Genomic DNA, 19,719 nt, shown 5'->3' with positions numbered 1-19,719 from the left:
AAAAGTTCACAGAAAGTTGTGTAAAAGGTACACTGCCATGAGGTTGAAAAGAGGGACTTGTCACAGTAACAAAGTTACTGGAGAAGGGGGGACAATGTTTCCCATCAGCACTCCACATAAGGTGGGGTGTTCTGATCTCACAAAGAAAATACAGGTAGGATAAAAGATATCCCCCTTTACATTACAGTGGCGGCTCTGGGAGCTTCCAGTAATGCTGCACAGAAAGTGCTGGTGCTACTTTAGTAAAATGTAGATGCTAGAAAATATGGGTGGAAGCAGGACTCCAAACCAGTATACCAAAAAGAGGTAAAAAGGGTTCCCAAGATCACAGTAAAGGGATGTGAGAGTGTGAAAAAAGGAGAATGGAACAAAAAAAAAGTGCTCTTGGACTCGCAGGTGGAGAGAATTTCAGTCAAGAAGGAAAATCTACTCTGACAAGCACGTCCTAAAACTGGAAGGCAAGGGATGGATGGATGGATGGATGGATGGATGGATGGATGGAGGGATGGAGGGATGGAGGGAGGGATGGATGGGGGGAGGGAGACTGCAAATTTCAAATCAGTTGATGCTACCCAGATGGTAGAGTCCTGGAATGCCCAACATCTGTCACGGAGAAGAGAACCGGGAGGAGAAAATACCAAAGCAATGCTTTTAAAATGGGAAGCCACGCCCCAACCTGAAGCGGCGAGAGAGCATACAGGAAGACAGAGAATCAAAGCAAATTACCAACGTGCTGCGTTGGGTAGGGAGAGCGGAGAATGCTAAGGGAGTGCGTACCGCAAGACATCCTGATTCCAAAAGGAAAGGTGATGGCATGACTTGCAGGAGAGACGCAGTGGACCGTTTGGTCCTTAAACCATGCCGAGACCATAGGAGAGAAACAGATGAACAAAGCGAAGGAGGGTGCAGCCGATAGGAACACACTATTTTGTTACCAGCAAGAGTAGCCATCCTGACATGAAGAGAGGGAATGCCCAGTCCTTGCAGCACCCCAGTGACGTTACCCCTATGAACCACATGTGAGCGAGACAACTGAAGACACAGGAGGGGGAAGAGAGAGAGAGAGTAATACTCATTACCGGGACACAAATACTCGTCTTGGTCCAATGGAAGATTTAAGGATACAGAGAGAGAATAATAAGCATTACTGGGAAACACATACTTGTCTCAGTCAAAAGGGGACTTAAAGATAACGAAACAGGATTACAAAAGCTACTGTTGCACACCTACCCAGTCAACAATAAGTTATAAAAATAATGAGCAACAATCATTACTGGAATGTTCCTACTCGTCCCAGTTTAGAAGAAGTGAAAAAGAGTGTTGGAAATGTACTGTTTGTATTCAACAGGAGGAAAAGGAAAATACAAAAGACAGGAAAGACTGTTGTGAGAGTAAAGAGAAATGTGTTGAAAGATTCTATGAGAGAAAAAGAATACATGAAGGAACAGAAGAGCAGAGTGAAAAAAGAGCAACCAAGTAGAGCAACATTTTGAGTACTGGGAGAGTCCAGTAAACAAACTGTATAGATTTTTGAGAGTGGTGGCAGAACGATATCTACAAGTTCTGCATTGAACTGAACTTGGAGAAGACGCATACAACCGGAGAAGACTCATTCTCCTGTCCGTTAGTTATTATCTTAGTGGTAGGGCCAGAATAGAGTAGCTCTGGCCAGCAGAATGAATCTGAGTTGGGACTTGCACCGACAACTGACTAGCACCTTAGTTTGTCAGGTAGAGAACACCCATAGTTTAGGGAAAGATAGGAGTATGCATCATTTTGTTAAATTAAAGTAGCTTAAAATGGAAAGGAATCTGTGTCCTTCTGACCTGCCAAAATTCGGACACACGGTAACCATAGGCAGAGTTAGTATCCTTGTACATTTCTGTAGACAGGAGTGCAATGCATTGATTTTAAAGTTACTAGAAAATCCAGAATACCAATTAAAAATCTAGCTTTAGTTAGTAAACTCCAGTGACCCAAGAGGGGGTGACGGATGCAGATGAGTACCAAGAATAATTTTTGAAGAGTTTATCCAATAGGCAGAACTGTGCTTATGGTATGAAGTCTGGTGCATAGAAAAGAAAGTGCAACTAACCCCACAGGACTTCAGTGGAGACCATGAAGAGTTCAGGTTTGAAGGCCAGGAGACCAACGGAACAAAGTGCCAAGGCAGTAAGAAGCCCTACTGAAAGCCAATGGAGAAATGCAGTTAAAGGGGATCTGCAGACTCCAGATGGTGAGTTTCTAGAATACCCTACCCCCAAGGGCACAGAGGCTGGAACTCAGTTTGGTTCCTGAAATGACCAGAAAGCGAAACAACCCAGTTGAGTTGCAGGGCCCAGACAACCAGTGAATTGATACCTGGACTAGCGACTGACCCAGAGATGCGACTGACCCAGAGATCAAAACAAAGGAGTGCGCCCCACCTGCAGGAGCAGAACTAACAGAGTTGGCACCTATGTGGTGTAAGATCTCGACCAAGGGAGTCGGGGTGTTTCAGAGGGCATGGCTGGGCAGCAAGCCAGAAGAGAATGGTCCTAATTAATACACCTCCCACCAGCCTACTGTACAACATTATTGTAGGGTTATGTAATTCACTTTAGAGCCAAATAGGAACCATATAGGCAACCTTAATACAGCCCATAAAAAAAGGTTGGATTGGCAGGGAGCCCTCAGTAGAAGTCCCTCTGAACACAAAAATTATGACAGAGTCAGGAAAACCAACATGGAAAAGCAGTACAATCTAAAACCCCCAAAGGGAATTTTTCCTGAGCTGCACCAGGCTGTACATCCGATGGTAATGCTCAGGACTATTCGATGCAATATTCTGATTGGCTGAGCTTGCTTATATGGAATACAGTTTTTTGAACACCTCAATGATTTAGACCACTAGGTCTTAATGACAACGTACCTCTTTGGACAAAATAAATAGATTTGAAACATAGTTATAGCTGTGGTTTGAGGGGGTAAAGCGTGGATAACTTGAGAATTTTAAGCAGATACAAATGTTGAAAAATTCAACAAACGTGATTTTGTAAGTGGTCGATAAATATTTGATCATGATTCAGAAAATGTACTCCTCATGGAGAAGAAACTGAATTTTTGTATTGGTTTGGCGGTCCTGTTGCCGCAACTTCGGAAACCTTGCGAAAGCTATTTTCACTTATGAAATGAGAAAAATTGGCCGACCCCAGGAGCAACCCAAGTTGACAAGTGAACTTTAACTTGAGGTAAAAGAAGAATATCCACTCAATGCTTCTGATATTTTGTAGTTGGGGGTATTTTACTCTCTATTTTTCAAAGTTGGCATTGAAAGTATTTTTTACGGAGTACATTTTGTTCTCTATGGGAGTATATATCATAAGCGAATGTTTTAATTCTAAAACATGTTTTTGTAAATAACATTTTTATGCACCTAGTTATTCATGCACATTACAAGATACATTTCTACCTCTTCACATCAGGCAGTAATAATAGTTAATACTTCCTGTGACTGGGTACTACTGATCTGAACATATCTGAGCTGTGTGGGTGAAAGTGGGGGACAACCTCATGTGGGTGTTTCCTGTTTTTCTTTGTGAATATTATTCCCTATTTTCTTTGTTGGGAGTATTTTCCAATTTTTAGAGAGGAAAAAGTGGGTGATACACCCCTTGCATCTAGGGCTGTATCCACTCATTTCTGACAAAGCTACTTCCATGTTGCTACCATTTCCTACAGCATGTTTATGTGACATTAGCATTGTGACTTAAACTTGAGTTAAATATAGCAAGAGGGCATATTTGATCAGTTTGTAGCAGTAGCAATTTGCTGACATACATACATCGCTGCTCCACAAAACTGTACTGTAGTAATCTAATGTCCTGCTGCATCAATCTTTCTGAGCAAATATAAATACTTGTTTAACAACTAATATGTATGTAGACAGGGTGCCACATTTGCACCCGCTATTAGCCATTGGCTAGTGATATTTGCCTCTTGGCGATTAAGAAATGGCGTGCTGTGTGTACAGTATAATGAATACTCAAGTTTGCCGCAGTGTGAACATTTTTTTGCTGAGCACTGCTCCAACTGACTACTTTCAGACATCGCTGGCTCAGGGTGGTGAAACCTGTCCACAGAGCAAGTTCTGCTGCCTATGCAGTCAGTAGCCAAAACAAGCATGGGTCAAATGGAGGCACTAATTGGTTACTCGCCAGCTTCTAAAAATGGCACATTTCAGTAATTTCGAAGAATATGTCGAGATGCAGCAAAATGCAAAGCTAAATTGTGTAGACTTGAAAAATCCAGTGTGACCATGCAGATCTGTGATGCTTGGTCACTTTAGACCTGAGGAAACCAGTGAGAAGGGGACCTGCTTGTTGATTCTTGGTACATTACTGTGAGATTGCCTTGTTACTGGAAGAGGTTGGGTAATGCAGCGCAAGATTGAGCCAGGAGAGTTCAGAGTGGGATGGGGACTAAGACTGGAGCTGTGGGTTGTGGAATTCTGATTCTAGGCAGGCAGAAGAGGAGACGTGCGTTTGTGTGATATCTGGAATACTCTGGGACACTAAGGTAGGCATAGATGCCTGTGGGGTCTTGTCTGATATCTTTTGGATAAATGAGGCAGCCCTAATGTGATTTCTTAGTGGCCCACAATATTGTGGCGGCAGGAGACCCAAGGGGTAGGCTTCTGAGTAGAAGAGTACAACTGAAACAATGTGTGTTAAAAGAAAGTTTCTGGATTTGTTGATGAATTGAACAGGGATATTTGAGGATTAGGATAGTAATTTCGAAAGGGAGGCAGGGCAAAGAAGGCGCAGTGATACTCAGAGTTTGCAATCCAGGTTTTTCTCTGTGGGAAGGGGTAGTTGACGGGAAGCAAGATACAGTAGAGCTATATGATTGATTTAAAAGCTATATACTTCAGTCTGCTCAGAGGTTTGTGGAGAGTGTGACTGTAATACTTGGGGTATAGAGGTGCAGTAAAAGAGTGAGATTTGGGGATCACAGTTGGTGTGAGCAAAGATGTAGATCTGGGTTGGGAAGATTTGTGATGTTGTAGGTAGAAGAGTGGAGCAGGGTTGGCAAGCCATTAATATAAGTGAAATTGGAATGTTAATTGGGCTTTTAATACCGCCCCATGCTGCTATTTGCCAACATGCTATGTTCTTGCCAACTAGATTTTGAGTGAGGAGAGTCTGAATTTACATGCTCTTGTAATTTATTTTTGATTAGGGCATTTTAGCATCCTTTAAAATGCATAATTGTTTTTGATTCTGACATTTTTCTCTAGTACGTTATGTAGTTGTGTGTCTAATAGTGCTAATGGCACTAGCCCGCCTTCACCCCTAGTCTTTTCTGTATTTTGGGATGGATAGTTTATCATTATTTGCACATAATTGGGTAGGAGCTGCGGAGAACCCTGCTACATGAAGCTCAGATAGTACAGTGCTTGATACCGAATACACGGTCACAAAACGCTGTGTTCATGACTTTCCGTGGTGGGTGTGTTTTTTATGATGGACAACATAATGTTTTATGTAGAACCAAATAGCGTCATGTGCAGTGCTGAATTACTAGTACTGAACATCCTTGGGGTGGGAAAGCACCCACCAGCCCTGAAGGCCATTAGGATTTTATTTTGATTGTCACATTCCTAACTTATTCCCTTTTTTCTTTCCTCTTCCCATCAGGCACCTTTCAGCAAGATGACATCACCTCTGCTCCAGGTAGCCTGCAGTCTCATTGGTTGGTTCTCTTTATACGGCTCCTTTTGCCATCTTAACAAGAATCGGAGTTATGAATGGAACTGCCGAATAGTGACAGTAATCCACGGGTTTCTTATCATCTCTCTTTCTGCTTATGTTGGTTTTATTGATGGCCCCTGGCCATTTACCCATCCAGGTGAGTTCTAGCCAAGCCTCATTTGGAATCCAAATCTACTTGCTTACTTTTCCCTCTGATTTTTGTTCAACTTTGTTAATGTTTGTTCTCACTTTCATGTAATTTCATCACTAGTCTTTTTTTTGTCTTTCCATTTTTTTGTATTACTTTTTTAAAGGGAAGAGCTTCACCATCACCCTTTATTTGCCCTTTTTACCCCTCCTCCACCGTTTTTCCTATTGTTTTTTTGTTTCTGTGTTTTTGCTTGAAAGTGACCTGATGAAAAAAGACCCAGCTGAAAAGTCGTACCTTCAGAGTGTGATAGATGAAGTAATGCCACCCAAGTTATTGGCATAGTTTATTCCAGAAATTGGAGTAAGGAAGGCTATTTCTGTTTGGTTACTCATAATCTTGGAAAAGGGGATTTCATGAAGCTCTGGGGCTTACTCTGAATTACATTTTCCACAAGGCATATACCTAGAAGGCTCAGTACAATGTACTGCATTTTATAGAGCAAACCATTCACCCTAGACTAACTTCTTGCAGGCAAGAACCTAAATATGTGGCGATCAGAAAGCTGAAGATATGACTAGATAAAGGTTTGGTTCAGCTGTGTTTGTAGTGCCTTCCTAAACGCTAAGGGTCTTCCAAGTTAGGGGTCAAAATTTGCACTAGCAATTGACTAGTGATAATTGACTGTTGGCACATAAGAAATGGTGTGCTATGTGGAATTACGGTGGCAAGTGTCTTTTTCTGGCTGGCTCGTATCTAGCAACTGACATTTCTGCCCCTATTCTAAGTCACAGATGTACAACAGAAGGCAGTGCAAGAGAATCCTGGTTTGCGAAGGCATGGCCAACTATCCTCACTAGGCAAGTTTAGGATGGGATCAAAGAGATCTCTTAGGAAGGTGTTTCTGGCATTCTTTCAGGATGCGCTTGTGGCCACTACTTAGTAGGCATGCTGTACTATGCATAGGGCCTTACATTTGGTTCTTTGTTGAATGGAAAGCCAATGGATTGTTATGATTGCTAGTATGACGTGCAGATGAGATGGGCAGCCCCATTCCGGACTAGTTGGAGTGTGTGGATTTGGGGAGGGGATATGGGGTAGGCCCAGGTAAACTCCGTTTCAGTAATCAATCCAAGATGAAATGTGGTTATGTGGCAAGAGGTAATGGATGTGACAAAGTGATCTAAGGGCAACAAATCAGTTTTTAACTTCTTAACTGAATTGAGCGTCAAATATAACTGCTCAATTATAATTAATACGTTACTTAAGACTTTGTTCACATGGGGGTGGAAAGGTTACAGTTATTGAGAAACCATATGTTTGGAAGCCAAAAGAGTGGGTACGAATTGTAGGTGATTATATCCGTTTTGGTGGGTTTCAAATTGAGCCATTTTTAAAATCCCTCGATTTTTAAACTTTTATCACACAGCAGGGATCAAAATTGAGATTGGTTGACCAGGAGCAAAAAGCAGCTCCTGGATATTGGGCATGACCATTTAGTCAGGAGCTATCTGTGGAGAACCAGGAGCTGGTGCGTATCGTGCAGTAAATCTAACTGTGCCAGATGCAAACTTTTATATGATCTAATATGCTCTGAATGTCCCTTAGGTGTAATTCTTTATTCTCCTTTTATATGCATTACCAAGCATTCACAATTAATATTGCATAGCTAGGTCTGATGGCACCACTTGCCACAGGAGTCAAAAGTAGCTCCTGGTAGCTGCTGGTTTCAAGCTAACTAGGCTACAACCATAATAGTTCCCAGCAATTTCGAACCCTGCATATTTAATGTAATTGGTGGCCAAACTCTTTGCTTCGTCCGTTAGCTTCATAGGCGAATAAGCTAAAGTTGTAGGCGCTGATGACATCTGCCAGGGTCTGAGATGAATATTTTGAGTGCGGGCTAGAAGGGAGCCTTGCAGTACTCCACAGGGGATGGCTGTTGATTTGAAAGGTGGCAAAGCAATTGATTATGTGTTGTTTGAAAGGTAGGATTTGAGTTACAAAATCCTGCACAGCGTAAATGACACACACATATTACATGGTTCCCCTTGTCGAAAGCTGCCAAAACGACGAGAAATATTACGTTTCAGGCACAATTTGTGTCTGTCACTAAGATGATGGATTCTCTTCATGTGCCTGGATGATGGTAAAATAGATTGTTGCTCTAAATTAATGTTTAGAGTTGGGCGATGGCAGTTCCTTAGGGTAGTTTACTTGGCAATGGGACTTGAAAGTGGGTGAAAGTTTCCTGGATCGTAGTTTTTTTCTTTTCTTTTTTAACATTGCGAACGGCTGCATGTTTGAGTTGTTTTAGAACAATACCTCGGAGGAGGGAGCCGTTGACCAACGAGCGGAGGTCTTGGATGAGTGGGCAGAGAAATTAAATGAGTTGGGATAGGCAAAGGTTATTTGAAGAACTTCTAGTTTTGCATGAATCAAATAGTTTCTTTATTGAGGGGGTAATGGATAATGGGATTTCCGAGGGGGAGAGGCTTCTTGAGAGGGGCCGGATGATGTCATCTGATTCCATATCTATAGTGTTGGCATTGACGATTTGTGGAATAGTGCTGATTTTTGTGGAGAAAATGAGACTAAAATGTTGTACCATTCTGATGGTTCGATGCATTTGGAAGAGGTATTGGCTCAACAGAGGTTGTGCAGGGTCTTGAAAAGTTCTTTTGAGGTGTTTGGTGCTCATATGTAGTGTGCCACGGGATTTCTGTGGGGTATGGAGAATTTGAACAGCAGATCATGAGTTCTGTTTTGATTTGGTTCAAATTATGTCTGTTGGAGGTCATCCAAGAGTCCACATGGTCAAGACATGTATTGAGGTCCAGCACAGCCATTGTAGGACTGTTTGTAAACGTCTTTAGGATTTGCATGTCTGTGTCATTGAAGCATGTGAGGCCTGTGTTGCTAATGAGATCTGGGGAATGGGTGGTCACGTTGATGTTGAAGAGACGAGACACTGACGACTTGGGATACTCTGTAAATCGGGTTATGAGATCAGGATCTGAAAGAGGTAATTAATGTTTCTATTGTTTTGGTAAGGAACGAGGGGGATCCAGGGTAGAGTGTTTCATGTTGTTACCTCTATGTCCTCTAGTCTCTTTGGTAAGATCTCATGACTGGTGGTGTCCAATGTGGTTGAACCATCCAGTGGGATCAGTTCAGTGGGTCGTCTCCCTTGTTCTTCATTGTGTTTCATGTTCACCAGAGTGTTGATTCTGTTACATAACACGGTTTCAGGCAAATGAGAGTATCAAGGAGGAAGTTTTTGATCTCAGTGTTTTTCAGGATTTTGTCAATGAAAAGTGTATTGGAGTTTGGGCAGGTTATTGTCTGCATTGTTTGGGTCAGCTATTGTTTTTTAAGAGGTTTAATGTTGGATCTTTCAAGGGAGGCATTGAGAAGGGATAGTAAGACAGGTGGTGGTCCTTGTTGCTTAATTATCATTTCGTAGATGTTGCATGGCCAAGGGTCTTTCTGAAGAGCATGCAGGAATTGCTGGATTTGACCATGGAGAGAGTATCCTGGTGGATCAATGGATGGAAAGCAGATGGTTACAGCAAGACTCTGTCGTTTGCATCCTCTTAGCTGGGCAAGGCACAAATGCTTCCTTGCAGTCTGTGTCTGAGTCAGAGTTCCTGAGTAGGTGTTGCAGTAGCAGGTCACTTGAATTCTCAGAAGATTATTAAGACTTCTTCTCGCAATTTTACTCTGATTCAATATGAAGCGAGTGGTGGGCTTTCTTTTTGCCTTGTTAGTTTCTGTCGTCTAATACCGTAGTTGCCGATGGTAGGCCAATTTGTCTGTCGGCAGGTTGCTTCTTTCCCGGATGTTTTTGAATTACTGATTCTTTTTGTAGTGTAGTTCAACTTTGGGTGAAACCATTTAGTGACTTGTTAATTTTGTGTGGATTGTAATTGCTTTAGTGCTTTGCTGTTCAGGGTGGTGTTTGATTGGGGCCGAATGCTTTCAAGTTAGTCCTCCAGTGTTTTGATCTTCATTTAGATTGTTATATAGTGGTTGTAAGCTTTCAGATTTTCCAGGAGGGTGCCCAGTTGGATCTCTATGGTGTTTTTTCTGACTACAGGCACTTTCGTGAAGATTGTGAAAAGAATGGCAACAGACTCTGGAGGAAATGGTAGTGAAGTTCTCATGGCAGACCCCATCCAGGATTTGTCCAGCCTTAAGTTTAAGTCTGGAAGCACACAGAGTTGGGTCTCGGCTGAACCGGACTGAATTGTTCAGACGATTTGCAAAGAGTTAGGGAGGGGCCAATTGGATATCCTTGATTGAAGACCAGCTGAATGGTAGTTAGGTGGTATATGTAAGCTTCAGGAGATATTCCTGCATCTTTACATTGTGACATAGTGCACTTTGATGTTGCTTTTGCTGCATCTCTCTCGATGGACTACATCTTGCTCCTGGTAACAAGTCCTCTTGAGTATTCTTTTTCAGTTAAATAATTTGTATTGAAGTTTTCAGTAAAAAAAAAACACTAAGCAAAAATATGAAGAACATAATGATTCTTTGTAGTGTGCATATAAATAATGAACATAAGTTGATAATATATGATCAATATGAAGATTCTAATTCTCTTTTAAACAAATGTGTTTTAAAGTGAAAAGGTTTTGAGCTAGTAATTTGTCTTAAACTGAGGAAACATGACTAGACACACAAATGACAGGAAGGAGAGAGGGTAATAAAATCATTAAGATATCAAATATTATGTTCTTTTATTCTCTACTAAGATATTTAGTAAATGCATCCCATTTATTATTGAATTAGTGTGAAAGCCAGTGTACACGGGACATGACTGCATCGGGCAAAGATGCAGCTGGCCTACTATTTCCTAAGGAAACAGTTCCCTCTAGTGTGACAACAGATGATGCAGGCAGTCTCTGCGCATGACTTTTTCCGGCCTTTTATTATATTGTATGATTTAGTGGAGCTATTAGTATAAAACGGATGACCTTTCTCTATTCTGTGAATGGAGCAAACCAAATTTCACCACCTTGGATAAGCTAATATGTTAAACTCTTTCCAGTTAGAGGAAACCATATGAAAACCAATCAAAATAAGATTAAATAAACTAGGAGAAGTAATCACATGCATATAAGTATTAACGTGAATGGCAATCATTAAATTGCATAAGGTGAGTGGGTCCCTGAAATCAAAAATAATTTGTAAACAATTCAAAATTATTTTGCAGAAAGCAAATTCGACTTAGTTATAATGTACAAAATCTACATAAGGGACACAGCAGGACCAGCAAAAGTTGGGAGTGTTATTTGACTGTTGGGCACAGCCTTCAGAATATCATTCGTTACCCTGGTGTGAAGTTTCAATTCAGCCATTATGTCATCTCTCATCATGGCGTTTATGGATTTCAATTCAGCTGTATCTTGCAGCAGCGGTATATTATTATCGTTTACACTGAGGGATTGATTTTTCCAACAACCTTTAATTGGGGTCCAGATGTTCTGAGAACCCCAGTAGGGAAATTTCCCCATAGGGAAAAATTGTGGGGGGTGGGGGTGTGTGTCCAGAAAGTACCGATCCAGGGCCTGTTCCTACGTGATTTATCACGTTGTAAACCATACTTCCCTTTCTGACTCCCAAAAGATGATTGTCGCGTTCCTCACCAAACAAAGATTGCGAGGAGTCTAGCCGTCAGCTGTGTGTATTTCAGGGGACAGGTCTGGGGGATTATTCAATTGATTTGAGCATATTTGGGCGGGGCACACTCTAAGAGATCAAAGTCATTATCAGTTGACTGGGGAAGTGGCATCGCCGCTGCCCTCAAGTAATGTTCCTGCGCAAATTTAGTGGAACTACAGCAGGTAAGGAATCATTTTTAGCGATAGTGGTTTTTTTCCCTAATTTTGAAATTGTGAGATAACAAATAACACAATTTTAAGACAGTAATGGTTCCATTACACTAGATGCTTCTTGTAGAGTAGATAGAGGAAGCAGAGAAGACTTGCGATCTCGCACAACTCTTAGAACTTTCTTACTGAGACCAAAAATAAAAGAACATGCCTTGTGCCTCGGCCCCAGGCCAACAGGCACTCTGGTGGCACTCCGGGTGCGTGCTGCCCCGTGCCTTAATAGAAGGAGGTGCCTGTAGAGGGGGTGGCTTTGTGCTACTTCTGCTAAACAGTAAATTAAAGGTCCAATGTAGGTTAGTTCAAGAAGCAAGTCTTCCAACGTTGCAACAGCAGTAAAGGGGAGTAGCCTGGTGTCGGCGGCCAGTTCTCCCATGCGGTACAGGCACTCTGGTGGCACTCCGGGTGACCCTGATATAGGAGTGCTGGAAGCAGATCTGCTATGCTGGATTAGCAATTCGTTATTCAGTAATTCAGCGGGTTCAGTAGCAGATGTCATCGCTTGACTCATTACTCTATTTTCAAGGCCTTTCGCTTTTGCTGCACTGCCCCTCTCATCCCCCCCCCCCCTGTGTGCAGTTGGGATATTCAAGAAGCCTGCGTGTTCAGTTAGAGCCAGGCAGGTAACTTGTTCATCACCATGTATTGCATCTCCCACCCCCTTCTGTGTTCCATGTCGGATTGTTGAAGTATTCCCAATGGGCACGGAGTGTAAATCTGAAAATGACGTATTGGCTGCCATTACAATGTCATTGCCCATAAAGAGGGCTCCTCTCAAGGGAGAGTGGGGGGAGGGTTTAGGGTAGGGCGTAGGCCAGGAGGAAGATGGTTCAGTGTTCGTTCTTGTCACATGGGGAGCAGTGTTCAGTTGTTTTAGTTACTGACAAGTCTGTGGTCCTGTGCTTGGCATGATGGGCTTGTAGCAGCCAGCGAGCCGGCTCCTCAGTCTCTTGTCTCACAGGAACACAAGAACACTCTACAACACACCCTACAACCGCTCCGCTCTCGTTGGTGTAGTTGTGGGAAAACTCCTCCTTGCTGCAGTAAACACGGAAAATGGACTCGCTGCAGTCTCGGGAGACTCCATAGCCACTGTGTGTGCGCACAAGAACACTCTGCAACACACTCATTGACCTTTGAGTAAAGGTAGGATATTTTAAAAGAAATTAGTTAAATATCCATATGGATGAAAAGTTGGGGGAGGATTCCCACTCAAGGGAAGTAGTAGCAGGGGCATGATCATAGATAGTTAAGGGTCCCATCCCAGAATTGTGTTGAGTCAATAACGATATGGTCTAATCTAGAGAAGGATTGATGAGGACGGGAAAATAAAGTCTACTCTTTCGCGTGAGGGTGACAAAAGCGCCAAGAGTAAAAAATATTCAGGTCATCTTGAAAATTGAAAACACATTTAGCATTTGATTTAGGATCAAGAGCAAAATCACAAATCTGATTAGTCACCACAAACAATTAAGTGATCAGGATCTTTTTGGGCAAGCATTTGTTTTAGATCCGTTCAAAAAGGGGGGTTAGGAGCCGCAGGGCATTAATGTTTTCAATAGTAACTGATATGTTGTTTAACTTTGCCTCAATAATAATCCAGCGACTTTCAGAATCTTTTTCCACATTAATAAGGTGAAAAGAAGCTCGCTTGTTGATCATAATAGTAACGCTGCCTTTTTTCCTGGGGGTATTTGAGAAAAATGTGTCCAATTCAAGAACCTCTGAATTTTATTTTCTCATTTAGAGTCTAAGAGTTTCTTGAAGGCATGCAATATCCATCTTGAATTTAGCAAGTTGGGATCAAAAATGTTGGTTGATGCCTTTAACATTCCAGGTGCCAATTTTAATACTCTTTGGAAAGTACTTTAAACATAGTGCAAAAGATTGAATAAAACACATTGATAAAACCACAGAACAGTTATTAATAAATTGTACATGAGTAACTATAATAACGGATTCAATAAATTAACTTTATCAACAAATGAGGGGAAAAACAAAAAGGAGGACATCTGGGTAGAAGAAAGTAAAAAAAGGTTTGAGAATGATAAAATAAAAGGAGAAATGATAGGACAAAGTAAGTATTGAGATGATAAAAAGTGAAGTGTTGAAATATGATTAGGTAAAAAACAAAAAGAAAAGTTAAATAGTAGAAGAGGTAAGTATTAAAATATCCAGTAACGATAGAAGCGCAAGAAAGAGTGATCACAAAATCCAGCATTTTCAGACTGTAGCGGAGAAATGAAGCCTATGTTATGAAGAAGTTAAGAACAAATGAAAGGATATTATTGAGAGCAGCAAGATTAGAGACCGAGTTATATAGGACGTAGAGAGTGATTATGAAGTTGACTGAAAGGAACACAAATTAATCCTGCAGTGAGGTGAGCGTAGGTTCTCTTGCTTTAATCAAAGATCTAGATTTGTCTGTTGATCTATCAGAAGAGTAAGAAAAAAACTGCAGTTGCAAGTCTGTTAAGAGGAATATTGAATTTTCCTTGTTTATTATTATTATTACGTTTTGTAGGTGGATTGCAATGGGGGCAAGTCATCCTGGTTAGAGCAGGATGACGATGATGGATTAGCCAAGGTTGAGGTTTCCATAGAAGTAGGTTGAAGGAAGTGTATTAGGATGAAATGGTTATCGGGGGGTCTGTAAATTCTTCAGTAGGGCCATCAGAAATGCTGAGGATCGTACTAGCAGTCTCCAATAAACCATATCTGATACATATTTTTAAGAGATGGTCCCATTTCCCGGAACCTCTTCCTCTTAAATTGTGTAGCTTAAGAAAAATCAGGGGAAATTAAGATTTTTTTTTTTTAACCAGCAAATATTTTTGGAGATTGCCTCTTAGCCGTAGCTAATACAAGGTGAGCCTATTGGCGTCTCAAAAAACAAGCAATAAGTGGTCTCGGAAAGGAATTGTTAGAAAAACAAGGTTTTATTCTATATGCTCTTTGTAGTTCGATAGGTGGTGCAAAAGAAATGCCAAGGGCTTTAGGAATCCAGTTTTCTAGAAATGTTTTGGGTCATTCAATTCAGATTGCTCAGGAATTCCATAAAAGCAAATTTGATCCATTCTTTTTCTATCTTTGAGCTCTCTAACGTCAGATTCTAGCTGGAAAATTCTTTGTTGCATGCTCTCCAAACCATTCTATCTTCAACAAAGGAGATGGGTTCTTCTCCTAACTTTTTTAAGCCAGTGGATATCTTCCTGTATACTTAGTGAGCGAGAATCTAGCCTGTATATAGATGAGCGAATATTGCTTAATTCACTTAAGATGTTTTCCATGCCTACATTTAAAGATGTAATTTCAATAGGTGAAGTAGCCTTGTAAAATTCTTCTTTAGAGTCCACCATTATGAACAAATAAAGTATAATCAGTCAATTAAATGATTCAGATAAAGTAAATATTTAAGGGCTTGAGTGCAGTTAATTAGAAATGTTAATTCATATTTTGTAGTAAACTTAATGAACATTGGGTGTTGGTGTCGAGCAGACGTCAGCTGAAAAAGCAAAGGCGTAGCATGGTTTGTCACACTGCTACGTACTTCAGCACTATGGGAGGACTAACCAGTAGCAGCAACAGACAAGAGTGGAGTGCTATGGAAGAAGATCTGTCACTTTACTGGCTATGAGTGGATCCAGGAGGACTGATACATCTCAAGCCCAAGAGCCCCACACCGTCAGAGGATTACTCCATTACGGCAATGACACAGGTGCAGTAGCACCTCCGAACAGTGGCGGGGTTTCGCACCGAGTCGCGCACAAGAGTAACGTTCTACAGGAAATGATCCTCTGCCTTACCGTCTGTGAGTGGATCTGGGAGGGCTGCTCAACGTCAAGCCCCAACACTGTGACAAGACTACTCCGTCACGACACAAGCACAGTATCACCTCTGGACAGAGATGAGCGTCCATGGTGAGTTGCTGGAGAGCTATGCAGGGAACCTCCAGAGGTCCGTGTCAGTGTCAGGGCCAAATCACCCCAGACGAGCAAAGAGATCCGCTGGAAGAGTTGTTTCGACACATAGAGAAACGTACCATTATGTAGCTCTTCTTTTCATTTGTATCATACTTGTTTCTCAACTAAAGATTTGACAAGATTTTGGGTCTGTGTTTAGAAAATGGTCTCCCAAGTCAGAGAGAGCTGCAAATGATATGGCCATCTTGCAGCCAGCTGTCTACGCCTTGCCTCCTCTTGAGTATTCTAATGGTGGATGCAAGTGTCTTCTGTGTGCAATTAGCATCCTAGGGTGTTGGCGTATAGCTTTGTCTGTGTTATCCCGTCTTGCAATGCAAAGATGTGATGGAGAGTTAAAAGAGAGGACAGTATGGACAGAACTATTTTACAACTCTCCAACCCACACCAGATACTACATTAAAGTAACAGAGGAGTATGTGGTTGCCACTGGTTTCATAGGGTGGAGCGATGGAAAGTTATGGAGTGTTTTCTGCCAGATATCTCAGGCAAGCATAATTACACTGTTTTTCATGACAGTACAATTTGACTGTCAAGAAAGTGATACATGGTTTTGCTAAATCTGCCATCGTCTGAGCAGAACTATTTTCCATTCGATCAAGAAGCCAAAATCTAGCATCAAAAAAGTACTCTGTCCATTGGCTAAGGGATAGTGACGGTGTCTACTGTCTAATGGAAATCTCGTAATACCATCTTGTAGCATTTGCCCGAGCAGGGCAGATAGTTCTCGGGCATGCTTAGCTCTGTGAAAGATTCTACCATCAGAGTAAAGTTATGCTTCATTATTTGTTTGTGATGCCCCTAATGTTAGCATAGCCTCCATGGTGGACACTGAAAAGTGAAGACTCTGTTAGTGAAAAACCGTTAGAGATAGTGACTGAAGGCTGTTAGAGAAGTTGGGGAAGGAGTACCTGGGGCTGACGCACTATTCCCTTAACCTCACTATAGCATCAAAGTAGGATAGGAACAACATAAACCCATATAGGTATGTGCTGGGCTAGGACATTTTAGCTTGTGGGGAGAAACTTAGCTGCTACAAGTGTGTGGGATCCACTTGAATGCACCAACTGAGATATGTTGAGCTTATTTTAATTGTGACTGTAGGCGTTAATTCATGAAAAACTATTTCCCGAGTTATCGACTACTATTGGACATTAAATGGTGTGATTATACATGGTTTTCCTACTAGATAGAAGCATTGCTGAATATTTTTTAAATGTACACCTAACTCATTTGGCTGCATTCAAATTGGAATTGTGTCTTTATTCTAGATTGTTTGCATGTTTTAATAGTGTGACAGGGTTTTTCATTAACGTGCTGCGGGGGGGGATTGGACGTAAACCTTTAATGCTTTAGCAACAGATGCTTTAACCCTTTAGCTTCTCATGCTCTATCATATCAGTCAGCCAGAATGAAGCCGGCCTCATGACTGATGTTAGCACTGATTTTTGTGGTGCCTTTGGTCATTGACTTAATCGTTGTTCCATTCCTTTTCTTGCAGGGTCCCTGAACACTGCTCTACAGGTGCAGGTTCTGTGTCTCACCTTGGGCTATTTCATCTTTGACTTGTGTTGGTGCGTGTATTTTCAGACTGAGCGCCTCCTGATGCTGGTGCACCACCTTCTGAGCATCCTAGGGATTCACATGGCATTGATTCTTGGTGAATCTGCCACTGAAGTCAATGCTGTTCTGTTTGGCAGTGAGATCACAAACCCCTTCCTACAGGCGCGCTGGTTCCTGCGTGAAATGGGGCATTATCACAGCTTCCTCGGCGACCTGGTGGACTTCCTGTTTGTGGCTCTTTTCACCAGCGTTCGGATTGGTGTGGGAGCCAACCTCCTCTACTGTGAGCTGGTCTCGCCCACGCCTCGTTGGTTTGTGAAAGTTGGAGGGGTGGCCATGTACATTGTCTCCTGGGTATTTATGATCAGCATTTGGCGTTTTGCTTGGAGAAAGAGTGTTTTGAAGTATCAAGCCTGGCAGGGCCGAGGGAAGAGGATCAGTAACCGGCAAGGGAACAACCACATCAAAACAAAGTAAAGTTGGCTTTGATCAAAACTTGCAATAGTATTACAACTATAGAAATGTTGGATTTCTATTGACAATTTATGCAGAAAATAGCCTAGAGATGACAAAAAGGGAACACCTCCAGGAAGTAGCATAGCCCTATGACTGAGATACTTGTACCATGGGTGCTTTGTTTTAAACTAGGAAATGGCGTGGTGCAAATCACGCAATACTTGGAAATGTCAGATCTTCCACTAAACAAAGTAATAGTTTATGGCGAATTAGTCTAACGGAGCGAACTTGGTGGTTGCAGATTCTTGTGGGGGCCCTGATCCCAGAGCCACCAATTGTTAGAGGCTACCACAGACATTTCCACTGGCCTAATCTGTTGTGTGAGTCAGAACTACTTCTAAATGATTATGACGCGAGGCACAGACCATCTTTGTGAACTTTTGGCTAATGGTTGTAGGGCTCTTTTGTGGAGCAGATATGAAGATTCAATGGAAATGGCAGCTGTGGAGAAGATACTTTGTAAATGGTTGCAAAAATCTTTTTAGAACATTGTTTTTTAAATAATTGGCTCTGAAAAGACATTGGAATGTTTTTCCTGAAATGTAACAGTTCTACAGTTATACAGGAGCATCTTTAGCCCCAGAAAACAAAGTATACCTCCAAAGTGTCATGTGGCAACACATTTTCTTAATCTTGGTGAGGTACGCCTGGCTTTGACCCAAATACTTTTTGCATAACAGCAAGACTTTCTATGATTGATTGAACTGAAAGTGTATGGGCATTCCTGATTTTTCGCGAAACCATGAAGAATATATCCAATCAATTACTGGAAAAGGTGTTATCTTCATCTCAGTTCACAAATGAATCATCCTTTTAAATCAGGGGATAACACTAAGGTTCAAATGTAGAAGTATGCAAAATAAGCGCCATGCAGCCTCTTGTAAAGGAAGATGGCAGTTCAATGGGAGGAATAAGCACTGAAGAAGAAATCATGTTGCCTGATACTGGGACACACTGCACCTCTTCTAGGACAGTGTTCAATGCTGCAGACCACAATATAGTCTTCCGTTGCTGCGCAAATGATAAGTGTTATTAATGCTTCACATATAGGTCAGATCGTCTTGAAGGCGGAGTGGATAGTTGAGCAACCATACTATTTAAGTGTTATTTATTTTATGACCTGCAGGGCTAAAACTTGAAGTGTGTGTTTGTAGATTATTTGTGAATTCTGTGTGTCAATAAATAGATTATTTTCATAAACTCATGTTTAGTTTGAGTGTTTTTCACCTAGCTCTCAATGTTGCAACACCATAAATAATATTTGAAGGTATGTATTTGAAAGGCCATCTTGGGCGTAAGGAAACACGGGCCATTTGAATTCTTAAATCAGAAAAAATAACAATTAATTGAACTAAGTGGAGAACCATTGAAACACTAATTTTTTAACCATTCATTGAGTTGAGGGTGAAAATCCCCTTATTTTAGAGTATGTCAAGTGGTCTTGCATAAATAACAACCTTCTGACAATTTTGGTGGCCTCGCTGCGCTTGGCTCTGTAAGAAATGGGGGTATCATTAGTGGCATCGGGAGTGAGGCAGATGCAGAATCTGTGCTGTTGGTGGGTGCAGTTCTGAGTGCCCGGGTCCTGTGTGCCCATCTGCTATCTCCGGGTTCGGCAGAAACATTTGGGAATCTTTTATCCATGGGGTAGAACCCAAGATTTGATAGGACTACAGCTCCTTGGGGTGTACAGAGCTGCTGATGTGGGAGACTGTGATGGGGCTAAAGAGAGCTTATTCATGGCTCCATTTAACGTTGATGTGCTAACGGCCAGGCCTGAGGCGACGTCTATGGGCACGTGTGTAAATTGGGGTGGGGGTGTTGGAGTATCTTGGAGGGGAGGCAGTCGGGGAAAGAGAGGTGTACGCCTTACAAGTAAAAAT

At 41.7% G+C, this 19,719-nt stretch overlaps 1 protein-coding gene across 4 annotated transcripts in view; it reads left to right on the top strand.

Annotated features, from left to right (window-relative positions):
- TLCD5 (TLC domain containing 5) overlaps window positions 1–19,036 on the top strand; it is a 62,739-nt gene extending 43,703 nt beyond the window's left edge. For 2 of the 4 annotated variants that reach the window (XM_069614329.1, XM_069614330.1), the window contains exons 2-3: window positions 5,679–5,889; window positions 17,259–19,036. In XM_069614329.1, coding sequence (XP_069470430.1) covers window positions 5,694–5,889; window positions 17,259–17,797 — 735 coding nt within the window. In that variant the 5' untranslated portion in view covers window positions 5,679–5,693 and the 3' untranslated portion in view covers window positions 17,798–19,036. The remainder of the gene's footprint in view (window positions 1–5,678; window positions 5,890–17,258) is intronic. The other 2 variants (XM_069614331.1, XM_069614328.1) reach the window with 1 other exon arrangement.
- The last annotated feature ends 683 nt before the right edge of the window (window positions 19,037–19,719 follow it).

Source organism: Ambystoma mexicanum, chromosome 9 (assembly GCF_040938575.1).
Source record: "Ambystoma mexicanum isolate Mex_15411 chromosome 9, UKY_AmexF1_1, whole genome shotgun sequence".
Classification (NCBI taxonomy): domain Eukaryota; kingdom Metazoa; phylum Chordata; class Amphibia; order Caudata; family Ambystomatidae; genus Ambystoma; species Ambystoma mexicanum.
Note: the sequence above shows the minus strand (reverse complement) of the source record. Positions and strands in the feature narration are given on the sequence as shown.